This window comes from Schistocerca cancellata, chromosome 1, assembly GCF_023864275.1.
Source record: "Schistocerca cancellata isolate TAMUIC-IGC-003103 chromosome 1, iqSchCanc2.1, whole genome shotgun sequence".
NCBI classification, from domain to species: domain Eukaryota; kingdom Metazoa; phylum Arthropoda; class Insecta; order Orthoptera; family Acrididae; genus Schistocerca; species Schistocerca cancellata.
Window position 1 is genome coordinate 76,333,825 of NC_064626.1, and position 25,057 is coordinate 76,358,881.

Consider the following 25,057-nt stretch of genomic DNA (forward strand, 5'->3'; position numbering starts at 1 on the left):
GAAATAGTTAATTACTTACTGAAGGGAAGTGTGAGAGGTTAAAATTGTACAAGGAGACACATACATAACTACAGTAAACAGTTACATGTGGATGTAGACTATGGATAGAATAGACGTTTAATGTCTGATAACATATAGTGTCAAGTCATTGTCTTCATGTGCAGTGGACTCACCAAAATAAAAAAAAAATTATTTACAGTTTTTCTAAAGATGTATTTAATAAAATATGTTGCAATGAATACATAATTGAGACACAACTGATAATAAAAAAAAAACGAACTGTAACGTACTATTCTGCTCAAATTATCAGATCATCCTTCATGAATGCTTCAGTTCTTCATGGTTGCTATGAAGATATTAACAGGTATCCACAAGGATAGGCTAGTGTAGAAAGATGTCTCCCATTTGCAAGAAGGATTTTAGGACAGATGTGCATAATTATTGGTCTGTATCATTGATTTCAATGTGTTGTAGAAATATGAAACATTTTTTATGTTCACGAATTACTACGTTTTTGGAGATGAATACCTGCTCTATAAAAACCAACATGGATTCTGCAAACAGAGATCCTGCAAAATTCAGCATGTCTTGTTCCACCATGAGATACATCATGCTATACGCAACAGTACTCAGTATTCCTTGACTTTAGAAAGACTATCGATATTGTCCCACACAGTTAGTTAGTGAAAAAAATACATGCTTACCGAGTATCAGGCCAGATTTCTGACTGGAGTGAAGACTTCCTTACAAGCGGAACACAACACTTACCTCTTAATAGAACAATATCGACAGATGTAAAGATTATTTCCGGAGTACCCCAATGAAATTTGAAAGGATCATTAATATTTACAATATAGGCCCTTTATAATTGATCTAGTAGAAAGTGTTGGAAGATTCTTAAAAATGTTCCTGGATGAGATGGTTATCTATAAGGAAGCAGCAACGTCAAAAAACAGTATCGATTTGCAGATCGACCTACAGAGGATTGATGAATGGTGCGGGCTCTGATAGTTGACCTTGAACATGAACAAATGTTACATGTTGCACGTATTCAGAGAAAGAAACACACTACTATACAACTACACTATTGGTAACAGATTGCTGAAAACAGTATCTACCGTAAAATATCTATAAGTAACTATCCAATTTGACATTAAATGGAATAATCACATAAAAGAAATGGTAGGAAAAGCAGATGCCAGAGTGAGAATGATAGGTGGAACCTTAAGGAAATGTAGCTCTCCACGAAGGAAAGGTTACAAGGGGTTTGTTCGAATGATGTTTCAGTTTTGTTCATTAATCTGGAATCCTTAGCAGGTAAGACTGGAAGAAAAGATAGAGAAGATCCAACTAAGAGCATTGTGTTTTATGAAGAGATCGCTTTCTCGGCGCCAGAGCGTGACAGAATTGCTCAACAAACTCCAAAGACAGACGCTTCAAAAGAGAGGCTGTGCGTCATGCAGAGGTTTACTATTGAAATTTCGAGAGAGCACTTTCCAGGAATAGTCTGACAACATACATCTCATGAAATGACCACTAAGGGAAGACTCGAGAAATTAGATCTAATAGAGAGGGTTGCTGACAGTTATTCTTCCCACGCCTTTTCGATAATGGAACTGGGATGGGGGATCAGTTTGGGGTAACGGAAGTACCCTCCGCTACAAACTGATAGGTTGCTAGCGAGTATGGTAGAGATGTAGAATTCTCTTAGGACTGAAGACCACAACAACAACATGTAAAATAAATACTACGCAATCTTAAACTACAGTATACTTACTGTTTAAACTATTTTATTTAGCGTATGGCTATTTAGTTGATATGACATTGCCAGGAGATACTACGGATAGTCTGGCTGCCTGTAATCACTGTTGCTCAATTAGCTCCACCCAGGAGGCACATGTAGGGTATTTTAAAGTTATACCTATGGACATGAGCACTGATTGCAATAAAAGATGATGATGATGTGTTCTGTTACCAAAACTCTGTCCAAAATCTAAATATCTAGATGTTTGAATACTTTTTCAAATTCACTGTGAATAAAACTTGTGATACTTGCTTTACACTCATACTGACATTTCAGATAATTGTAAGAGATCAGAATTTGGTCCGTACGCTGCGCGCGATTAAGTTTTCCATTTCAGTCTCTCAGTATTGACAGTTATATATTGTTAATATATCAAATCACAAGCTTTTGATATGGCGTTATGTACTTGTTTTTCATTTCGCTTCTGCTATTGCATAAATGAATATCTCTTCCAAAGGCGGATTAGCTTTGATTATATTTGCGTTTGTGTGATGTGTTTAACTGTGGTATTGGTTGATCTTTGCTGCCGGTAACATTTGTAAAACAAAAATGGCGCTATGTTGTGCGAGTAAGTGGTTGTGTATACTAAGTTCACTTCGTTATTTCTTTGTGACGTTTATTGAATAACCATTCGCGGTTGTAGGAACGTGATTTTGTAAAATGTGTGCAATCTCAGCCATATATTGTCGCTATTAGAAGGTCAACCGTTTTCGTTTTCTAATTCCAGTGTTGTTATGCCATGCAGGAGGTTACCGAGTGTATCTGAGTGTAAACTACAAAAACGTTTGGTGCTTTGTTTGCGTTAAACGTACGAAATTCTGTTTATGTTTGTACTGTTGTATGCGTAAATTTTGAAAGCGTTGTGTACTATGTTTACTCTGTGACCGGGTGGTTTCGTACGAAGTTTTGAGTAAATGAAATTTGAGTTAGACAAACAAGATAATCGGAATGTGCTGTATATGACAAGAACCACTGCATGGTTAGAAGTGAATAGACATATTCCTTGAGCACTGTGTAATCGGTCAGGAAAAAGTAGCGTTCTATGCAGCCATTCGGGTTACGATATCTGGAAACAGTTACTGCTCGATGTACTCGTAGCCCTTGCCTATTTCTTTGCACTCGGTGTCGTGTACCATATTTTGTGTTAATGAGTGTTACGTGGTAGCGATATGTTTGCATTTCACTTTAAGGATGGAAGATAATTTGTAGGTGCTTTTAAAATGAGAGTTGAGAATTATTTTCAGTGTTCAGATGTTTTTGAATTGTTTATTTCTTTGTAGTTTAATAGCTGTTAGGTTGGTGGTTCGTTAGTAAGTCGCTGTACTAGTTTTGTCGCTAATTGTACAATTTCACTAAATAGGCCCACTTACGTTTACATTACAGTTTCAAATGAAGTTCCAGAACATCCTGTCATATCTCCAGTATCTGGAGCTATATTTGAAAGGCGACTGATAGAAAAGTATGTAGTAGAAAATGGGGTGGATCCAATATCAGGGAAGGAGCTTACGGTTGACATGCTTATTGAGGTGAAAAGTAAGTATATATGCATACTGCTGGTGAAACTATTTATGAAATATATGCTGTTACATAGTTAATGTTGACATTTCAGCAACACCAATTGTTAAACCAAAGCCCCCATCCGCTACAAGCATTCCAGCAATCTTAAAGACCTTACAAGATGAATGGGATGCTGTCATGCTTCATAGTTTTACCCAGAGGCAGCAGTTGCAGACAGCTCGACAAGAACTCAGGTATTTATCTCGGTCATTCAGTACAGAAATATTTCTCTTAGTGATCATTTCTGAAAGCAGTAGATTGTGTACCGCTCACACTTCTAGTAGGCCTACATGTTGTCAGTTACCTTTGGTGTTATTAAGATTGTGTTGACTTATTGCTGATAAATAAGATTTTTTTCCCACCAATGTGACTTTTTTGTAGTAAGGGCTGTGAACAACTAGGCATTCTGGCTGCATCAGTATATAAAACAGTGGGTGATTCATTACAACCTGCACGCTAGGTAGCTATGATTTCCACACTGCGGCAGGCATGGGAACACATTGGATTGCACAACAGTCAACTGGCTCTATGCATCCAGTTGTCAGCAGAGTGCTGCGTAGAGAATGTATTTGGTTGCCGTCAGTCTCTGCACACTTATCAAAGCAACCAGACCTTGTCTGCATCTTGAAATAAAATTCGTGATGGCTCGCGACTTCTTGTTAGATCTCGGTGAATTTCCATTTTTGGAGGGACGTACAGTGTGTCTTCAAAACTCTAAACATATCTTTCCCACACAAACAGCACACTTTTATCATGGTAATTGCAAGTTATTCTAGAACATCCATTGGGTGATGAAAAATTCTCGGTTTAATTACCAGGATGCCAAAGATGCATTGTATATACCGCCTACTCCGAGACACTGGGCTTTAAAAATCCTTTTGTTCATTTGTTAAACTTCTGTCTCCATATGGACACATTAAATTCTCGCACATACCAAGTGCAACTTCTCAGACAATGATGTACAGGATTAGTACTCCATTGTTTCATAAGCAGCATCTCTGTCATTCATAAATTTTTATGGGTGAGTTTTCATGCACAATTGATAGCTAAAAATAGACATGTTACTACATCTTCTGTTGTTGTTGTTGTGGTCTTCAGTCTTGAGATGATGATTTTCACACTTAAAGCTTTTGGCCAGTGGCCTTTTTCAACAAGACACACACTCATGCAAACACAACTCACTCACATGACTACAGACTCAGGCACTGTGGTATCAGTTGACTGCCCCCAGTTGTGTGTGTGCGTGTATGTGTGTCTATTGTTGAAAAAGGCCATTGGCCGAAAGCTTTAAGTGTGAAAATTGTTTTGTTGTGCCCATCTGCGACTCAGCATCTCCGCTATATGGTGAGTGGCAACTTTCCTCTCATAATATTGTTACTTTTCATAATATTATCCGTTGCATTAAATTTTACAAATTCTTCCTCTGTTGTTCAGCCTATTTTTAAAGATTCTGTCTACGAATGGAGTCAGTTGTATGCATTCCTGAAGTCCACAAATATTACTACTATCTTTTTGTTCTAAAGCTCTATATTCATATTTTTGTTTTGGGTTAAAGATTTGTTCTATGCATCCTCTGCCTTTCTGAAGCTTGCTTGATATCTCCATCTGTAATCTAGATCTATTCTTGTACTCTCTTCAGTTCGAGTTTCAACAGCACCTTGTATCCATTCTCTAGAAGCAATATTACTCTTTAGTTATTCGTATCCCTCTTGTCCCCTTTCATGTGTACTGCTGCTACCATCACATTCGTCCATCCTTTTGGTTACTTCTTTGGCCTCCAAATTTGACATGATCTTGCTCATTTCAGCTGCTATCCCATCTTCGGTAGGTATCATATTGTCTGTGCAGTCTCATTCCTGGTTCTTTGTTCTGCTTGAATTCCAGTTTTCTTCGGGTGGTTCAAAGGTCAGCAGGTTGTTTAAGAATTCGGCAATCACACCATTAGACAATTCCCTTTAACTCTTATTAACAGTCCTCTGCCCCTGCCTCCTGTTAGACATTTTTGAATTTCCTGAGGTCTCAACTGCAGTTTTGATAGGTTTTTGTTGTGTGTTGAAGTTAGCAGTTCATTGACATTAGTCATAACCAGTTGGGTGATAAGGATACAGAAGCAGTGGGGGCTGAATGTGATAATTTATTTTGGCAAAAGATATGAATTGGTAACATTTGTTTTCTGTATGGAGAGCACCAGAATAACTTTTCTCGTTCTGCTTATTTTGAATTTTAAGTTTGGTGACCGATTTTCATATTTCTTCGGTGACTGGAGAAAAATAGATGTGCTGACAGACATGTAGAGCCAGAGGCCTAGGTTAAGTCAGAGTGTGACAATTTTAATGTATGTTGGTGAAGCCATTAAATGTGAATGGGGGGAAAAAATAGGTGTGCTGGCAGATTGATGTGTAGCATAGCCCAAGGTCTAGGCTAGGTTGGAATGTAACAGTTTGGTAGTGAGTTGGCAAAGCCAACAAATGTGAATGAAAGAAAACTAGATGTGCTGAGAGACTGACTGGTATATAGCCTGAGTATTAGGTTAGGTTGGAATGTGATAACTTGCTTGTGGGTGAAGCCAATGAACTTCAACACAAAAAAGCGATTGCCATAATAAAAAAAAAAAAATCTACACTCCAAGTGGCAGCAGGGGAACACACACACAAAAGGATTTAAGTTTTACAAGCTTTCATAGCCAGTGGCTTCTCCTTCTGGCAGAAGAATTGAAGGGGAAGGAAGAGGGGTGAGGGAAAAGGACTGGACAGGTTTAGGGAAAGAATACAGTTTAGTAAAGTCACTCAGAACCCCTGGTCAAGGGAGACTTACTGAATGGGATGAGAAGGAAAGGTGGGAGGGGCGACAGCGAAAAATGTAGGAAAGGTGTAGGAAACTAAAATGGAGTAAAGAAAGGAGTAGTTACTGTGAAGCAGTGTTGAGACAGGAGGAATAAATGTAAATTAAGGCCAGCATATATAATTTCTAGAGGCAGATGTGGACTCTGACCACAGTTTATTGGTTATGAACTGTAGATTAAAGCTGAATAAACTGTAAAAATGTAGGAATTTAAGGAGATGGGACTTGGATAAACTGAAAGAACCAGAAGTTGTAGAGAGTGTCAGAGAGCATTAGTGAGCGATTGACAGGTCCAGGGGAAAAACATGCAGTAGAAGAAAAATGGGTAGCTTTGAGAGATGAAATAGTGAAGGCCGCAGAGGATCAAGTAGGGAAAAAGATAAGGGCTAGTAGAAATCCTTGGGTAACAAAAGAGAGACTGAATTTAATTGATGAAAGGAGAAAATATAAAAATGCAGTAAATTAAGCAGGTAAAACGTAATACAAATGTCTCAAAAATGAGGTCGAGGGAGAAGTGCAAAATGGCTAAGCAGGGATGGCTAGAGGACAAATGTAAGGATGTAGACACATATATCACTAGGGGTAACATAGATACTGCCTGCAGAAAAATTAAAGAGATCTCTGGAGAAAAGAGAACTACGTATATGAATATCAAGTTCTCAGATGGAACACCAGTCCTAAGCAAAGAAGGGAAAGCAGAAAGGTGGAAAGGGGTATATAGAGGATCTGTAAAAGGGTGATGTAATTGAGGGCAATATTATGGAAATGGAAGAGGACATAGATGAAGATGAAATGGAAGATACAATAGTACATGAAGAATTTGCCAGAGTACTGAAAGACGTAAGTCGAAACCAGGCCCCGGGAGTAGACAGCAGTAGAAAGATGTGGAGTAGGAATTAAAATCCATGGAGAAGAAATTAAAACTTTGAGGTTTGCCTATGACATTGTAATTCTGTCAGAGACAGCAAAGGATCTGGAAGAGCAGTTGAATGGAATGAACAGTGTCATGAAAGGAGGATATAAGATGGACATCAACAAAAGCAAACCAAGGGTAATGGAATGTAGTCAAACTAAATCAGGTGATACTGATGGAATTAGTTGAGAAATGAGACACTTGAAGTAGTAGACGAGTTTTGCTGTTTGGGGAGCAAAAGAACTGGTGATGGTTGAAGTAGAGAGGATATCAAATGTAGACTGGCGATGGCAAGGATAGTGTTTCTGAAGAAGAGAAATTTATTAACATCAGGTATAGATTTAAGTGTCAGGAAGTCTTTTCTGAAAGCATTTGTATAGTGTTTAGCCATGTATGGAAGTGAAACAAGGACAATAAATAGTTTAGACAAGAAAAGAATAGAAGCTTTCGAAATGTGGTGCTGCAGAAGAATGCTGAAAATTAGATAGGTAGCTCACGTATCTAATGAGGAGGCACTGAATAGAATTAGGGAGAAGAGGAATTGGTGGCACATCTTGACTAGAAGCAGGGGTCAGTTGGTAGTACACATTCTGAGGCATCAAAGAATCACCAGTTTAGCGGTAGAGGGTAGTGTGGAGGGTGAAAATCATAGAGGGAGACAAAGAGATGAATACACTAAGAAGATTCAGAAGGATGTAGGTTGCAGTAGTTACTCGGAGGTGAAGAAGCTTGCACGGGATAAAGTAGCATGGAGAACTGCATCAAACCAGTCTCTGGACTGCAGACAACAACAACAACAACAACAACAACAACAGCAACAACAAGGCCAGGTGAGTGGCAAGAACCAAGGACATGTTGTAGTGCTAGTTCCCAGTTGCAGAGTTTTGAGAAACTGTTGTCGGTAAAATTCAGATGACTTTTCTAAGCTGTATCCCTTTCCCTAAACCTCTCCAGTCCTTTTCCTTCACCTCTCTTCCTTCTCCTTCAACTCTTTCGCCAGTACAAGGAGCCACTGGCTCTGAAAGCTTGTAATAAACGAGCATTCTGACTGGCTACTAACAACTGACTCATAATTCATCATACTCATTTGTAACACAATACATGAGTTGGTAACGACATTGGCCTGCAATGCAACAGCTGCCAACACCTCGAGTTCACTATTACTGTAGTTATTCCTAAAAGTATCCTCAAACTTGTCCAGGTCCTGTTTTATCCTCTGTCTTCTCGTCCACTTTATTGTTTTGCCACTGCCTTCCTCATTATTATGAAAACCTCCTATTTTTCTGTGTTGTTCTTGTCACTCCAGTCTCTTCAGACTTTTGCACAGTTCGCTACTATTTCTTCACAGTTCTTGTTCAACCATCTGTGTTGCTTTTTTCTTGTTTTTCTTTTCCTCGCAGTTCAGCTTTGTGTCTTCCCTTTCATTGTTCACTATGATCAAGAGTATACGGACACCCCCAGAAACTTACTTTTTCATATTAGGTGTTTTGTGCTGCCTCCTACAGCCAAGTACTCCATATCAGCAACCTCAGTAGCCATTAGACATCGTGATAGAGTAGAATGAGGTGTTCTGCGGAACTCACAGACTTAAATGTGGTCAGGTGATTGGGTGTCACTTGTGTCGTACATCTGCACGCAAGATTTCCACATTCCTAAACATCCCTGGTCCACTGTTTCCGATGTGATAGTGAAGTGGAAATGTGAAGGGATACGTACAGCACAAAAGTGTACAAGCTGACCTTGTCTGTTGACTGACAGAGACCACCGACAGTTGAAAAGGGTTGTAATGTGTAATAGGCAGACATCTGTCCAGACCATCACACAGGAATTCCAAACTGCATCAGGATCCACTGCAAGTACTATGACATTTAAGCAGGAGGTGAGAAAAATATGGATTTCATGGTCAAGCAGCTGCTCGTAAGTCGCACATCACACTGGTAAATGCCTCGCTTTATGTAAGGAGAGGAAACATTGGACAGTTGAACATTGGAAAAATGTTGTGTGGAGTGACGAATCACGATACACAATGTGGCAATCCGATGGCAGGGTGTGGGGATGGTGAATGCCCAGTGAACATCATCTGCCAGCGTGTGTAGCGCCAACATTAAAATTCGGAGGCGGTGGTGTTATGGTGTTGTCGTGTTTCTCATGGAGGGGGCTTGCACCCCTTGTTGTTTTGTGTGGCACTACCACAGCACAGGCCTACATTGATGTTCTAAGCACCTACTTGCGTCCCACTGTTGAAGAGCAATTTGGGGATGGCAGTTGCATGTTTCAACGTGATCGGGCACTTGTTCATAATGTATGGCCTGTGGCGGAGTGGTTACATGACAGTAACGTACCTGTAATGGACTGGCCTGCACAGAGTCCTGACCTGACTCCTATAGACATCGATACTTCTCCTCAGTGCAGCACTCTGTGAAGAATGGGCTGCCACTCCCCAAGATACCTTTTAGCACCTGACTGAACGTATGCCTGCGAGAGTAGAAGCTGTTATCAATGCTAAGGGTGAGCCAACGCAATACTGAATTGCAGCATTACCGACCGAGGGCACCGCAAACTTGTGTTATTTCCAACCACGTGTCTGGATACTTTTGATCACATAGTGTATGTTTTGATTCCTTCTGTGTACTTTTCTTATTTATGTCTTAATTTTTCTCTTTCTATCTTGATGTTTCTAGTTGCTTTATTTGTCTGTGGCTGTCTATCCTGTTCTGTATCCAATGACACTTGACATCTGTGAGGTAATGATCAGATTGAGGTAATGATCAGATTCTACTGTTCTTCCTGACCTTGATTTTCATGACGTCTTTAATGTTTGTCTGACTGCTACGTGGTAAACCTGGAATTCCCAACTGTTGGAGAATGGGCTTGCCCATTTCTATTTCTCACCTGGCTTGATCCAGAAATATGTTATCATTAACCTCATTTTATGTTCTCAGCACATTACAGTTAATTTTTCCTTGTTTTGTTTGTCCTCCAGGATGCTGAGTACTCCCATACTATTCCCTTATGTTGGTTCTCTTGCAGTTTAAGGATTATAATCACCTGTGACGTGAAACTTTGCTTGTCTGTGTGACAGTGTGCTTTTCACAGTGTCATCTAGCTCCACCCAGAAACCGTGGTGATATGTAGTATGTTGTGGGAAGATTTCAGTGGAAAGTATTCTGTGACAGTTGTGAAAATTATGACTTACCAGAACTACAGACTTATTTTGGCTAACAAGTAAGTATTGCTGCAATTTTCAATGGGGGACCAGTGCTGTTCAACGACACTGAGTGATAGTGCCTGCGACTAGTGTCACCTGTGATGAAATTTGCATCTTCCCAAAATAGGATGTGCTCATTATGAGAGCATGTGACATCAAGGACCATCCCAACAATATACACTTCGTTCTTTTTTTGCCAGTATTTCTTGTTAGTCTTTTCTGTTTCAACCATTTTCTTGTATTACAAGTGACCAACATCCACACTTCTTATTTTGTCATACCACTTGATACCAAGCATCTTTTCAATTGTCTTAAAATCCTTCTCCTCATTTCAATTTCATCTGCAGTTTTGGCATGTTGCACCTATTCTTTCAAACTGTACCACGTGTGGTTGTCTATGATTTTGTATCCAGAGAAACAGGTCTGGGCTGGAATACCAATTGTCAACATACAGAGTATGTCCCTGTTACAGATAGTGGTCTCTTAAACATTGACACAGGTTTAATTTGTTTATTTTGGGTTTACTCCATCTTGTGTAATATATATTTATCATGGTTGCCTATTTCATAAAATTAACTACTATCCAGACCAACTTGTAAAATCCAGATAAATGTACAACTTCTCCTTTGCAGTGGTTTCAGTGCTAAAGTCTGAAAGAAACTGGAATCCTTCTCAGTTTTATGTATTGACCAACAATATTTCTTCTTTAAATGCCACTCTAAGCCTATTTATACATTGAGCTAATTGTCATCAGATAAGTATATTACAATCTTATCACAAATGTTTGAATACAGTTATCTTGTTCAGTGAGAATAACATTTTTTGTGAAGCCAAATGACCAAGAAAGTAAGGCAGACTGACAGTTTTTTAAACATTCTTTTTTTGTCTTCTGTGATGTCACTATTGATGTGAGTGGTGTTCTTCCGTGGTTGCAACACACCTTCAAGCTGTGACATCTAACAACAAGTGGCCCACAGCAGGTGAACACACAAAACTCATTGTCTATCTCTCTCACATGCTGCACCCTTGTACCTTGCATTGCCCACAAATAATAATAAACCAATTCTTTATTAATATGCTGTCCAAAATGTAACTGCTGATGAAAGTGTTTCTTAAATGTTGCAACATCTCTCATCACTTAGAAAGACCGAGAGTGTTACCAATCATTTTCTATAAAGTGATATCTTACACCTCAAGTCACATAGCACAAATGTTGTCTCAAATCTGCTGATGGAATAAGTTGTTAAAAGATAATAGACTGTGAAAAACAAGATGCTGATAGGCAATGAAAACCTTGTAACTACATTTTCCTAAATTTTACAGGAGAAGCAAAAATGGTTTCTTAAAAAAAATTGTAAAATGATACAGATAATGTTTCTGCTTGTGTAACTGTATAGTAGAAGCCTAGTTATTAACAGATTAGGGAAATCCATGTACTTTCAAATCTCTCTTTGGTTTTGACGTTGGTGGTACCGAAATCGTGAGGTTTACTCCGATAGATGGAGTTATGAGAATTTCATTGCCTGCCATCGAAGAGACTTCCATTGGTGTAAAGCTTCTGATGCGGATTAAGTGTACTGTGAAATGTCTCACGAATTTTATCAGCAGTATTCCTAATTTTAAGCAAACAGTTGCCTTCAGTACTCGCAGACTTATCACTGAAGTGTAGCATTCTCAACAGTAAAATAAAACTCCCTCCAAACATAATACAACTGAAAACTGGAGTGTTCAACAGTGTATTTCTGTACTGATCATCACATATTTTCAACTTTTTTATTAGTGCCTTTAGAAGACAAATAGCAACAAAACAATAAAGTTCCTTAAATCCAGTATCTTTCCACTTTGACTGTCAAGAATGCACAGGTTGTGAAGTATTTTTCCCGCTGTACACACAAAAGTGATTTGTTTCATCTGCATGAACTGGAACATCTTCTAACAGAAATATCATTTATAAAATGACAGACTCCTTGAGTTTTTAACCGGTTGAAATTTGTTTCCCGAAGCTGTGTTGTCAGATGCATGCCGTACATCTGTTTGTTTCCAAACCAGAGTGTCATTAAGGCCTACTCTTTTCCAAAGCATTTTGGTGTCACTTTCTGATTCTTCAGATTATGAATAGCTAGCAACTGCATCTCTTGAAGAAGCATCAAACTGATGTGCAGTACTAGCTGAGGTACAAGGCTGAGGACTACAACTTAGCGATTCTGTTGATGACTCATTGCTGCTCCTTACACCAGAAACATAACACTCACTGTCACTGCTAGTATCTCCAGGATCTCTCTGACTGTGCAGCCATCTTAATGTGACATTTCTCTTGTAGAATTGAAGAATGCAGTATTAAAACAAATGAAAAATGCAAAATAAAGTAAAATTCTCCAGTAAGGCACCATAGCAGCAAACATAATGCACACTCAAATGATGCAGCCAGAACTGTGAACAGCTGTTGGAAGAATGGTGCAGAAATACAGTTCTGCATGTATACATATCTGGAGCATGTAGGTACTTGAGACTCTGCCACATAGACTTTTCCTCAGCCAAGGGGGCTACCAGAGTACCCCAAAGCAGTATGTATTGTTAGACATGGTAATGTCAAAAATTACAAAAACAAATGTAATCACACACAATATCTCAGCAATCAAAAAAGAATAATCCTTTACCATAACAGTGTGATAGGGAAAAAAATTACTTCAGGCATGTTGGTAACAAATTATGTAAATTATTAAAATGTTTTTATTCTCTTTTTTCCCCTTTTTTCTTTTTAAAAATGTAGTGTCTATTGGTAATTACACACTTGCAGTTCGAATCAATACAGTTTTTGCATACTTTTTTTTCATATCTGCCTGTTTATTACATATGAAAGAATAGGACTAGCCTCATTTTGTTTTACACTTCCAGTCTTTTTTCCTCAGAAAAAGTTTACAGCATCCAACACTGGCAGTCCCTTGCAGACGTTCCATTGAGTTTGATTGACGTGTCTCTGGGCGTGCATCTTCACCAGACAGCAATTACTTCAGTGCTGTTCCCATGCTTGTGGACATTTCGGTCAACTTTACGTGAGGCTTTATAAGTTCTTGTCTTAGATCTAACAAAAAATTTCTTCCTCTGTCATGTGCAAGAGCCTTCCAGTCAGGATTTTTTGGCTTCCAAAATCTATGCCTGTCACTTGGTAGTCTTTGCAAACATACATGAAAATTGTGCTCTCAGTGGCATTGGTTGAAGATCAGGTGGGATTTTGGGTTTGTTTTTTCTAAGAGTATTAGTCTAAGATAGCTCTTGTTTCGAGAGCTCCTGTTTAAGTGGAACACTCGTAAAAGAGTTGTCCATTGTAATAATGTATCCAGTTCCTTCAGGAGACATAAGGTCCATTACAGCTCTTCGTACCTTGATTCTTTTCTGTAGATCCTTCTTTCCCTGTGCATTGCCTTCAAGTTGAAAGCATACGAAGATCCAGTATCGCAGAGGTCCCCAATTTTTATATCTAGATGGTTTGGACTTAATGAAAACCTAAATGGGCATTTCCCATGAAAAGCTACCAATTTCTCATCCACTGTCAAATGACTACTTGGATGGCAGTGTACACAAGATTCCTGTGCAAAACTTGTAAATAGTTTTCTGAAAGGACGAAATTCTCTCTTGTGGTCACTTCATTGATTCTGCTGTCAGTAAGAAGTTCAGAAAACCTATTTCTCGAGAATGAAACTGGGAATATTTTCCTTTGGTACATGCAGTCTGTGGACCATAAAATAGAAAGTGATTTTCTTTTTAGATTTTAGTACTTCCATAGTTACGAGGTCTTCTATGAAACCAAAACATTTCTGTTGTACTTGCTGGGATCCACTTACATTTGTTAGAAGGATGAGTCGCATTCCATAAATTACAAACTGTCTGTGCTTTTTGGGTTGTTATTTTACAGTTTTGTCCACTATTTTATGCAAAAAAACCATATGAAAGTCTCCATAATGAAAGTCACATTCTGGAAATCATTGTGAGAGTGCTAATTTATACAAAGTATCCTTATTCTGGCACTTGCTTGGTTGGTCTTACATTGATTATACCAATTTTGCTGGTGTATGTAGGTCTCTACAGCATTTGTATCTCATCAATCACTTTCTCATTGTCCCTCTTTCAAATTGTTTCATCGACATCCATTTCTTCCACATTGTCCTCTGTGTCTATACACACACCTTGCACATCATTATTTTCTGGTTCCGATTCTGCTTCTATTATTTGCATTACTTACTCTAGGTCTCATTCATTGCATAAATCAGATTTCTTCTGTAACTTTAGTTTTTCCTGCATGTTTCACAATGCAAAATGCTATAGCAACAGAATTGAAGGAAACGACTAATGGCGAAAAATACTTGATTGAACATTATTACACACAACAGAACATTAAAATTTAAAACATTCATTTCACACTTGTACCAATGTAAGTTTCCACAGTGTGCTTTTATAAGTGTGTGTGTGCGTGTTTTTTTTTTTTTTTTCCCCCCCCACATGGAATCCCAAGTGGGGTACCAAAAGGCTGCAGTAAACATTTCAATTATTATTTACTACAAGGTGTATAACTTTGTTTCCGGCGTTTTCCCCCCATCATTTGAGGCTTTAATGAAACAAATTGGTTACACGTGTACCATTCAAAGTATTTTCCATCGCTGGCCACTACTTTCTCCCATCTTTCGGGCAGTGAGTGTACGAATCCTGCGTCGAAAAAATTGTTCATCTTCTGAAGCGATTAACGAATCTATTCAATTTGTGACTTCTTCATGAGATCGGAACTGTTGGTCAGCCAGGCCATGCGCCATTGATCTAAACAGGTGATAGTCAGGGGGAGCAATGCCTGGAGAATGTGACGAGTGGGGTAGGACTCCCATCCTAATGTTTCCAAGTACGTTTTGACCTCTTTTGCAACATTGGATCGACCATTGTTGTGCTGCAAAATCACTTAATTGTGCCTCTCGCTGTATTGTGGCCATTTGTCTTTTAATGCTCTGCTCAAATGCTTTAATTGCATTCGATAACGAGCAACTGTGATTATTTCACTTGGGTTTTAACACGCCGAGCAGGTCCCACAAAATGCAGGGCATGATCTTAAGGAGCTGTGAATATTTGGTTAGGCCGTTGACATGGAAGCATGGCCGGGATATCCCCAAGATTTTTTGTGTTTAGGTGTTCACAAACACACAAATGCCGTTCAACATCTCTTGGTTTCAGCTCACACGGGACCCAAGTTCCTTCTTTCTGAATCATGCCCATAGCCTTGAGACATTTTGAAATGGCTTGCTGTGTCACTCCCACTAATCATTCCATTTCTGCTTGAGTTTGACACGCGACTTCACTCAGCGATGTCTCCAGTTCTGCATTTTCGAAAACATTCTCTCTTCCACCACTATGCCAGTCTACGTTCTTAAAGAGTTGAAACCACTCACTACACATTCTTCCACTAATAGCGTCCTTACCATAAGTACTTGAGAGCATTATTCCTTACCATAAGTACTTGAGAGCATTATGAGACTCAACCACTGTTTTCTTCATATTGAAACAAAACAGTTAACACCTCCTGCAAATGATGAGAATTAGGCTCGCAAACTGACATTTTCAATCAAGAACTTTATGATGCAGACATAAATCGACTATTGTTTGAATGAGGTTATGTTGACCGAGGTCCAAGCTAACTACCTGACGTCTGTGATCTAGAATGAAATTTTCACTCTACAGTGGAGTGTGCACTGATATGAAACTTCCTGGCAGATTAAAACTGTGTGCTGGACTGAGACTCGAACTCGGGACCTTTGCCTTTCGCGGGCAGGTGCTCTACCAACTGAGCTACCAAAGCACGACTCGCGCCCCGTCCTCACAGCAGGTACTGGCAGAAGTAAAGCTGTGAGGACGGGGCGTGAGTCGTGCTTGGGTAGCTCAGTTGGTAGAACACCTGCCCGCGAAAGGCAAAGGTCCCGAGTTCGAGTCTCGGTCCAGTGCACAGTTTTAATCTGCCAGGAAGTTTCAGTGAAATTCTTGCCTGCAAGTTTCCCTGTCTTACACATACAAATCGGAGTAAATGATTGTTTAGACTGATCTGTTTATCTTGTTCAAATAATGTTTTGATACTGGTATTTAAATTGTTCAGTGTTAGTGCACTTTCATGTTCTGTAGCCATCAGTTCTTTGTTCTCCATTTGTGTTGCATCTGAAGCTGCTATATTCCATTTTGAAGATGTGTATTATCTTAGAATACTGAAATGATGAGAAATGGTCATAAGAAGAGAGCTCTTACCTGCTACAATTCTTTAAGTGCCCAACATGAGTAACCAGTAGAGAACCTGACAAGAATATGCCGGAAATGAGGAAGGTAGTGTGTGTGTGTGTGTGTGTGTGTGTGTGTGTGTGTGTGTGTGTGTTGTAGGAAGTTATCTTTACATCAGTGCTTACTTAATAAACATTGCCTGTAAAAAGCCAAAAATAGGTTCAAGTTCCGTATAAGTTTACAGCTTTAATGCCCTTTAAATGTCCACTTCAGCATACAGTAATTAGCAGAGTGCTAGTTTCATTGTGGAAGCATGCACACAGTGTGTGCTCATTCATGGTGTCTGGCAAGAGATGTCAGTCATATTTTTTTTTTTTTTTTTTTTTTTTTTTTATAGAATACAACATAGTATGGACAGCATTAACAAAGAAACATTTTTGAACAAGAGTGTCAAGTAACACCAGTTTTATTCTTGTCTTTAGTTGGTAATACAATTGTTGCATTTGTATATCACCTCACATCCATCTCAACATGTTGCAAGGTATGTCTAAGTGAATGACAAAGTTAACGTGTCAATTGTTTTTGTCAGTTCAGTTAACTGAACAGTTTCTTTTCCCTCTAGCAATCAATTAGCTGTGTATATTTATTTTCTAGTTATTTCACTTACATTTTACACTCATCTCACTTATGTTTCAAACACATGTTAATTCATTGTTGAGTTCCCTGGCCTGAAGTTGAATAGCTGTCATATAAATGTCAAGCCATAACAATTAATTCGTATACAATTAAAACCACACCGAAGGAGAGCTAGAAATGAAACAACTGAAATTATTAATCAATTTCTTGCTGCAGCTACACTGACTTATTCTGTTTTACAAACAGGAGAGCAGATCATTTATTGAGCATGTTTGCTTGTAATCTCAGGTCTTTTTATCAACTTCATACAAACAGTAATATTCTGCCTCATTGTTTTATAGTTTTCTCATGTGAATTGTTCTTTTGAAACATTGTCATGCACTCTGATTTTCTTGTTGCAGCCATGCGTTATACCAACATGATGCTGCATGCCGTGTTATAGCGAGACTCACAAAGGAGGTTACTGCTGCTAGAGAGGCTTTGGCAACTTTGAAACCTCAGGCCGGAATCACCACAAATCCAGCAGGCATACCACAACCTGTTAGTATTAGTGTCACTCACATTGAAATTTGTAGATCACCGTCATTAATATTACTATTCAACATTTTTATCTTTTTTGATTGAGAAATAATTTACATTCCAATTTTTGGTTAATTGTGCATAATTGTTTTCCATCTGAATTCCTATATTTCATTGAACAGTATAGAAATTCTGTGTTTAATCGTTTCTCACTGAAGACAAAGCTAGATTGTATTGCCATTGTGCCATTGTCAGACACATTTTGTTCTTCACACATCACAAATACTATCAGCATTGTACTTCATTAAATTTATTCTTCATTTGTTACAGGCCATTGCTGTTGAAGCTGGTGGTGTTGCAAATCAACCAACAGAACAAGCTGGAATGACAGCAGAAGTAATACAGAAACTACAGGATAAAGCAACAGTTCTAACACAGGAACGTAAAAGACGTGGAAGAACAGTTCCTGAGGAACTTGTGTCTCATGATTCTATTCGCACGTTCCATACATTAGCTTCTCATCCAGTAAGAAAATATGTTCATCTGACGTTGTACATGCCTGAAACATTCATCAGACACATTTGTTTATTTTTTATATAAATTTTACAATTGTATTCATAGATAACATGATATAGACATAGCAGTGCAGTATAAGTGGTATTGACGTATTATTAAATATATTTGTTTCATAAAAAAAATAATATTTCAGACCAATACGTTGTCTTCAGAAAAGATGGTGTAAGTGCAGTATGTCTAAAATACTTTGCCATTCGTCAGATGGGCAATGAAGTCCCATCCTTTCAAATTTATCACTGATAAATTTATTTCAGTTGTTTTAACTTTTTCTTTTTTATTCAGTTACTACCAACAAACTGCAAGTGGTCTTTCATAATGCTGTATAACCTTTGTCGTGAATCTTTTGTTTTGCTAAATTATGTTTTCTCTTTCAGGGTCTTCATAGTGCTAGCATACCAGGTATACTTTCGCTGGACATTCATAGTGCTGATACTAGTAAAATTTTAACAGGCGGTAATGATCGGAATGCAACCGTTTTTAATAAAGACACCGAACAGGTTGTTGCTATCCTCAAAGGACACACAAAGAAAGTTACAAGAGTTATATATCATCCAGAAGAGGTTAGTTTTTAATACCATAAAACTTCCTTTTTGTGCATTTTATTGTGGAACTTTTTCTCATTCACCAGATTCATGATAAATGTTACAATGAAATCATAATTTCTGAGCCAATTTTTGGAATACAATAGATATGGAATGGAACTTGATGAAGCAGTGGGGGGAAAGCAAAAGACATGATTGATGTCTACCCCTATGAGCCATGACATTTGTAAAAGAAATTGTATAAAGAAATGGGTTAGGTTCACCCAACAACAAGGTCTTACATTAACATAGTGATTCCAACCTTGTTGTGGCAGATAGTACAGTATAAAGCCATAAAAACATTCAGAAAACACTGTCCTTTTGAGTAATACAACAGAATAATAATGTACCAGTCCTTTTAGAAATACATGGTATGATGGAAGTACTCAGAAGACGGAAGAAAAAATTGTAGAAAATGCCACAAATAGTTTAGATGATATAATAGAGATACTAATAATAGTGTCGAAAGCTGTGAAGAATTGGAAAGTTACAGTTTTATGTGGTATTAATGCAAAATCAATTGAATATGGGGAAGAACATGTATCAGAGTGATTTACATTCACAGTATGTACCAGAAACTGAAAATTTCATCAAAAATTGGAGAAAGCCAAAATAATATACAAGAAAGATGGCAATGTTGATCCTAATAATTACAGAGGTGTAAGTTTTGCTTGTGTGCCCGTACAAGTTATGTATCAGAATTCTTAACACCATAGTGAGAGCAATACCACAGAAAGCTGTGAAGAATTGGAAAGTTACAGTTTTATGTGGTATTAATGCAAAATCAATTGAATATGGGGAAAAACATGTATCAGAGTGATTTACATTCACAGTATGTACCAGAAACTGAAAATTTCATCAAAAATTGGAGAAAGCCAAAATAATATACAAGAAAGATGGCAATGTTGATCCTAATAATTACAGAGGTGTAAGTTTTGCTTGTGTGCCCGTACAAGTTATGTATCAGAATTCTTAACACCATAGTGAGAGCAATACCACAGAAAGCTGTGAAGAATTGGAAAGTTACAGTTTTATGTGGTATTAATGCAAAATCAATTGAATATGGGGAAAAACATGTATCAGAGTGATTTACATTCACAGTATGTACCAGAAACTGAAAATTTCATCAAAAATTGGAGAAAGCCAAAATAATATACAAGAAAGATGGCAATGTTGATCCTAATAATTACAGAGGTGTAAGTTTTGCTTGTGTGCCCGTACAAGTTATGTATCAGAATTCTTAACACCATAGTGAGAGCAATACCACAGAATATACACACACAGAGCTACAAATAGGATTTAGAAAGATCCATCCACTATTCATACAATATTTGTTTTACAGAAGCTCATTGAAAAGCAAAGGGAATTTATTCAGGAAATACTCTTAGCCTTCAAAGACATTAACACACTGGAAAGTGCTTAAAGAAGCTCATTGAAAAGCAAAGGGAATTTATTCAGGAAATACTCTTAGCCTTCAAAGACATTAACATACTGGAAAATGCTTAACAGCAAGTGTCTGCTAGTTAAAGCCAATTTCGGCTTTGTGATGTATTCATTTCATTGTTCCGTAAAAAATTATAGAAAAATAAAAGATGATAACCAGTCACTCAGTTTACATGGGCAGTATGTCATTCATTTTTTTGCCATTATATAGCACAATACTGTAATTGAGACATACTTTGTGTTTGTTGCCTTGTGGGCTATAACAAATTCCCAGTATATGCTTACCAGTTGCATTGAGTTTAGTTCTAATTACCCTGTCAGGAATGTATGTATGAGGAAAGATTTACAATTTAATTATATTTTAATATTGTTTCCAATGATGCTTTTATCTATAAGCTTATTTCGAGTGATTTTATTGTTGGAACAAAACACATGATAGATAACAAATTGACTCCCACAGGTAGTCAGCAGAGTATTTAAAATCATTTATAAAAAATGTGTTTTCAGAATTGTGGAACAGTTGGCAAAACATAGTTGTGATATTTGCAAATCTTTCCATTGTGTTAGTATTTAGGTACTTTATCTGACTTAGGGGTCTGCCCTGAGTTCGTTTTTTAATATATATGAATTCATCCAGTTTCAAATCTTTTTTTGAAACTTTTTACAAAAAGGTCAAAAAATATATTTTCTTATTTATCAGGACTTGGTGATCACTGCTTCACCTGACACTACAATTAGAGTATGGAACGTACCAACATCACAGACTACTCAGATGCTGAGAGCGCATGATGGGCCAGTAACAGGTCTTTCCCTCCATCCCACTGGAGATTATGTGCTTTCAACTTCTACTGATCAGCACTGGGCATTTTCAGATATTCGATCAGGAAGATTGCTTACGAAAGTAAGTTTTGCTTATTAGAGTACTATCTTGTTATGTTATGTTGATATTAGATATTTGTAAGTGGTTACAAAGCAATCAATTTCTTTTTAATTTTCAGATAAGTTAAGATTAATTAAACAATAGTATCATTTCTAACTAATTTTTTAGCAATCTGTTTCCTTTACTATACTGTCCATTTTCATACTTTCCTTACACAGTTTGATTTTAGTGTTATTAAGATATGCAAAAACTTTTTGCAAATGACATGATATTCCACTAAAATATATGATGTTTTTCAGGTTGCTGACCAAGGGTCATCAGGTATAGCGCTGACAACAGCACAGTTTCATCCTGATGGTCTTATATTTGGAACAGGAACATCAGATTCACAAGTTAAAATTTGGGACTTGAAAGAACAATCTAATGTGGCAAACTTTCCAGGTAGGGTGTCATTATTTTTACTAGATTGAGAAATTAACATTAGGGTTCGATTTCATGTTTCATGGTATTCATAACTGAAGGTAAATAATGAAGTCTAACAAGGAAAAAGTTAAGACTTTTTGCTATGAAGACAAGAATGTTTTGTACATTCAAAACACATCATACTTCATGAATGTCAGTTTTGTGTTGCAGGTCACTCTGGACCAATAACAGCTATATCATTCTCAGAAAATGGTTATTACTTAGCTACAGCTGCAGATGATGCTTGTGTAAAACTGTGGGATTTGCGAAAATTGAAGAACTTCAAAACGCTGCAGATGGATGAAGGTTATGAAATACGTGACCTATGCTTTGACCAGAGTGGAACTTATCTTGCTGTTGCAGGAACAGATGTCAGGTATGTGTACTGGACATGTTCAGTAATGTGGGCTGATGTGTATCTAGAGAAGTGATGGGCTGAACACAAAATGCCAATACAAGAGTAAACTTGAATTTAATCACTGCATCAGTCACCATCTGGGAATCATTTCAGAAAGGTGACCAGGACTTTGGTGGCCAATATGCCTCCATCTGTTCCTCTCATTACAAACTTCATCTCTTTTTAAATCTTGCAGTGTTCTCCGTTATTTATTTGATCTAGCCATCTTCTGGGACATCCAGCAGGTCTTTGATGTACTGTCATTTCCAAGTAATGGCTGGGGTTCTAGTTCCTTGCATCCTTAGCACATGTCCAAACCATTTCAACTGCCACAGCATGCATCTTTCCTCCATTGTACAGGTCAGTTGCATGTCATTCCTAATGCACTCCTCTCTAATTCCGTCTTGTCTTGTCTTTTGCGGAGTGAATCACAAAAATTTCATTTCGCAAGCTTGTATTTTGCTGAAGTCTCTTTTTTTGATAACATACAGGTCTTTGAGCTATATGTCATGGTTGGCAGAAGGTATGATTTGAACATTGTTTGTTTGACTTTTATGGGAACTCTAGATTTTGTATATGGTACAACAATATGGAATCTTTTGATGCTTTGTTTTGGACTTCTAACCTAGCACATTTGTGGTTTGATGTAGTTCTTTGAAGATAATGGAGCCTTTCCACACATTCGTTATTTCTCTATGAAGTTTGAGTTTACATTGGCTGGAAGTTTTGCTCAATTTCATTGGTGCCGTTTTATTCTTAATCACAGTTAACATAGCGTCAGTACCGAATAAAAGATTTTTGATAATGAATATTTAGAGAGATTGTTTTGGAAGATTGGAGCATTTTGTTTGTGCGTGTATATGTAATATCTATAAACTGTAACAGATAATATTTTTCCTTGTGTTCCAGAGTGTATCTTTGCAAGCAGTGGCAAGAGTTAAAAGTGTTCAATGACCACACAGCTATGGCCACAGGTGTTCGCTTTGGCCGTCACTCGCAGTACATTGCATCTACTAGCATGGACAGAACTCTGAAACTCTATGGGATGTAACTGAAATAAATCAGTAATAACTGGTGAGTTTATATAAGCTTATTTTCCTAATGGAATCCAGTCTCAAGAATTCCTTTCATGCGTAAGCGTATTGCATCTGTAGTCTATTTAAAATTACTTGATATTTCATGCATTGGAGTTGGTTTCCTCCATTCAGAGTGCTCACTGTCATGCCCAAACCATTCTCCATTGCATACTGCTACAATAATTGGTAGTGCATTTATAATTCCTTGCTGGCATTCTTTCTTGATGTGTTTGGATCTCAAATCATGGGTCTAGCACTTTTATTTTGTATTTCAACATACATGATAACCACACACACACACCAGTGCTAATTAAATACACGTTTCATACAGAGCACTAAGTACTACTGGATACTTCTGCACCAGATGCAATTAATTGTCACATATGCTGTTATCAAAATCTCAGAGATCACCTTAAACATTAGATAACCTTTGCACAACATTGTGTGAAACCCAGGTTTGGAGGTTGCAATTCATCATTTTGACTGGGTGATCACAGTCAAATATATACAACAACACGCCTCAGTGTTTACTTTAGTGGAGTGATTAGCGAATTAACCTACCGTATTGAAGGTTGTAGGTTTGAAGCTCGTATAATGTAATACTTTTTTTTTGTTTTTGTTTCTGAATCTAATCAAAAGAATTTGACTGTCATTTTTATCCAATTAATTGGTTTAAATATATTTTTTATTTCTAATTCATTGCTATGTCATCTTCATCATCATATTGACTTTTTTGTTTGCTCTTATTTTTCTTCCTATCATTCTTTTTTCATCTGGAATCTGCCTTTGCTATAAACTGCAACCAAGTGTCCGTGAGGACTGCTCATCGGTTGGTAATGTGGCAGCTCGTGTAGCCAGTGAGAGGATAGTTTTAGGTAGCAAATTATAGGAATTACAGTTTGATTCTGGTGCTGAAACTGAACTAACAGTTTCAGCGCTACATTTTACTGATAGAGGTAGCCTTAAACATGGTGGGGAAAAAAATGATAATGACTTTAATTCTGCTGCAGGTTGTTGGCTGCCATTTTCTTGGCTATATGGCACATCATGAGGTCATGGATAGGCAAGGACATGATTTTAAATGCAGGGCTACAGAACGCATCTCCTGCTGCAGTTCAGTCATTGTCCACTTAAGGGGAGCCGAAACGATCCATCTCCTCCATGTTAATTTTAGCAAATAGAAGGAACATCTTTTCTAAAACCTTAAAAATATTGCTCTGAAATTTGTACTACATGTTCAGTGAATATGTTTCTACAAAGTTATAATGCCATGTTAAGAAATATTTATTGGTTTTTGTTTTATAATTTTTTTAAACAGATGCTTTTTTTTTTCTCTAAAATTTTGCACTTTTTCTTCTATAACTCTCGAATTATACAATATTTTTACAATTTTTTATAAAAATGAAGGAAAAGAAGTAAACAATATTGTTTATGCATTTCTTTGATATACTATCATCAGTTTTTGAGAAAATGTTCCTCAAAGATGAAAATTTTAAAGTTACGGGAAATGGCTTCTAAAGTTTTCTAATACATTCCTGCCCCATATGATGAATTATCAGCATCCTCTTTTTCCAGAGTTAGTTTCCTTTTCACTGGTCTTTTCTTCCCTTTTGCTGCATGTTGTAGGCTTCTGTCTCTTCTTCCTGCACCTCGTAGTCTTTCTTCATCAATTAGGTGCATTGTGGAAATGGTGTTGTGTCCTGGTTGGAAACCTAAATGCTTTTTGGGAATCTTAATCCAGATTAAATTATTTACACTTTCATTTGGATTTTGTGTTTTTCCATGTAAACACTTTTCCAAAAAACTTGGCTGTGAATATGGGCTTAATTACATCAATTACAGTATATATGTGTAATGCTTCTTGTATTTTGCCTAATTGCACACCCATAATACCTCTGCAATCTATCAGTTGCTACATTTA

The 25,057-nt window shown here is 37.5% G+C and overlaps 1 protein-coding gene across 2 annotated transcripts in view; it reads left to right on the forward strand.

The window, feature by feature from the left end:
• The first annotated feature begins 2,265 nt into the window (after positions 1 to 2,265).
• Positions 2,266 to 25,057, forward strand: part of LOC126165354 (pre-mRNA-processing factor 19) — a 38,888-nt gene continuing 16,096 nt past the window's right edge. For both annotated transcript variants that reach the window (XM_049920312.1, XM_049920313.1), the window contains exons 1-10: positions 2,266 to 2,372; positions 3,188 to 3,337; positions 3,414 to 3,555; positions 17,604 to 17,742; positions 18,052 to 18,246; positions 18,672 to 18,857; positions 21,022 to 21,222; positions 21,501 to 21,642; positions 21,835 to 22,039; positions 22,970 to 23,134. In XM_049920312.1, the coding sequence (XP_049776269.1) occupies positions 2,354 to 2,372; positions 3,188 to 3,337; positions 3,414 to 3,555; positions 17,604 to 17,742; positions 18,052 to 18,246; positions 18,672 to 18,857; positions 21,022 to 21,222; positions 21,501 to 21,642; positions 21,835 to 22,039; positions 22,970 to 23,111 (1,521 nt within the window). In that variant the 5' untranslated portion in view covers positions 2,266 to 2,353 and the 3' untranslated portion in view covers positions 23,112 to 23,134. The remainder of the gene's footprint in view (positions 2,373 to 3,187; positions 3,338 to 3,413; positions 3,556 to 17,603; positions 17,743 to 18,051; positions 18,247 to 18,671; positions 18,858 to 21,021; positions 21,223 to 21,500; positions 21,643 to 21,834; positions 22,040 to 22,969; positions 23,135 to 25,057) is intronic.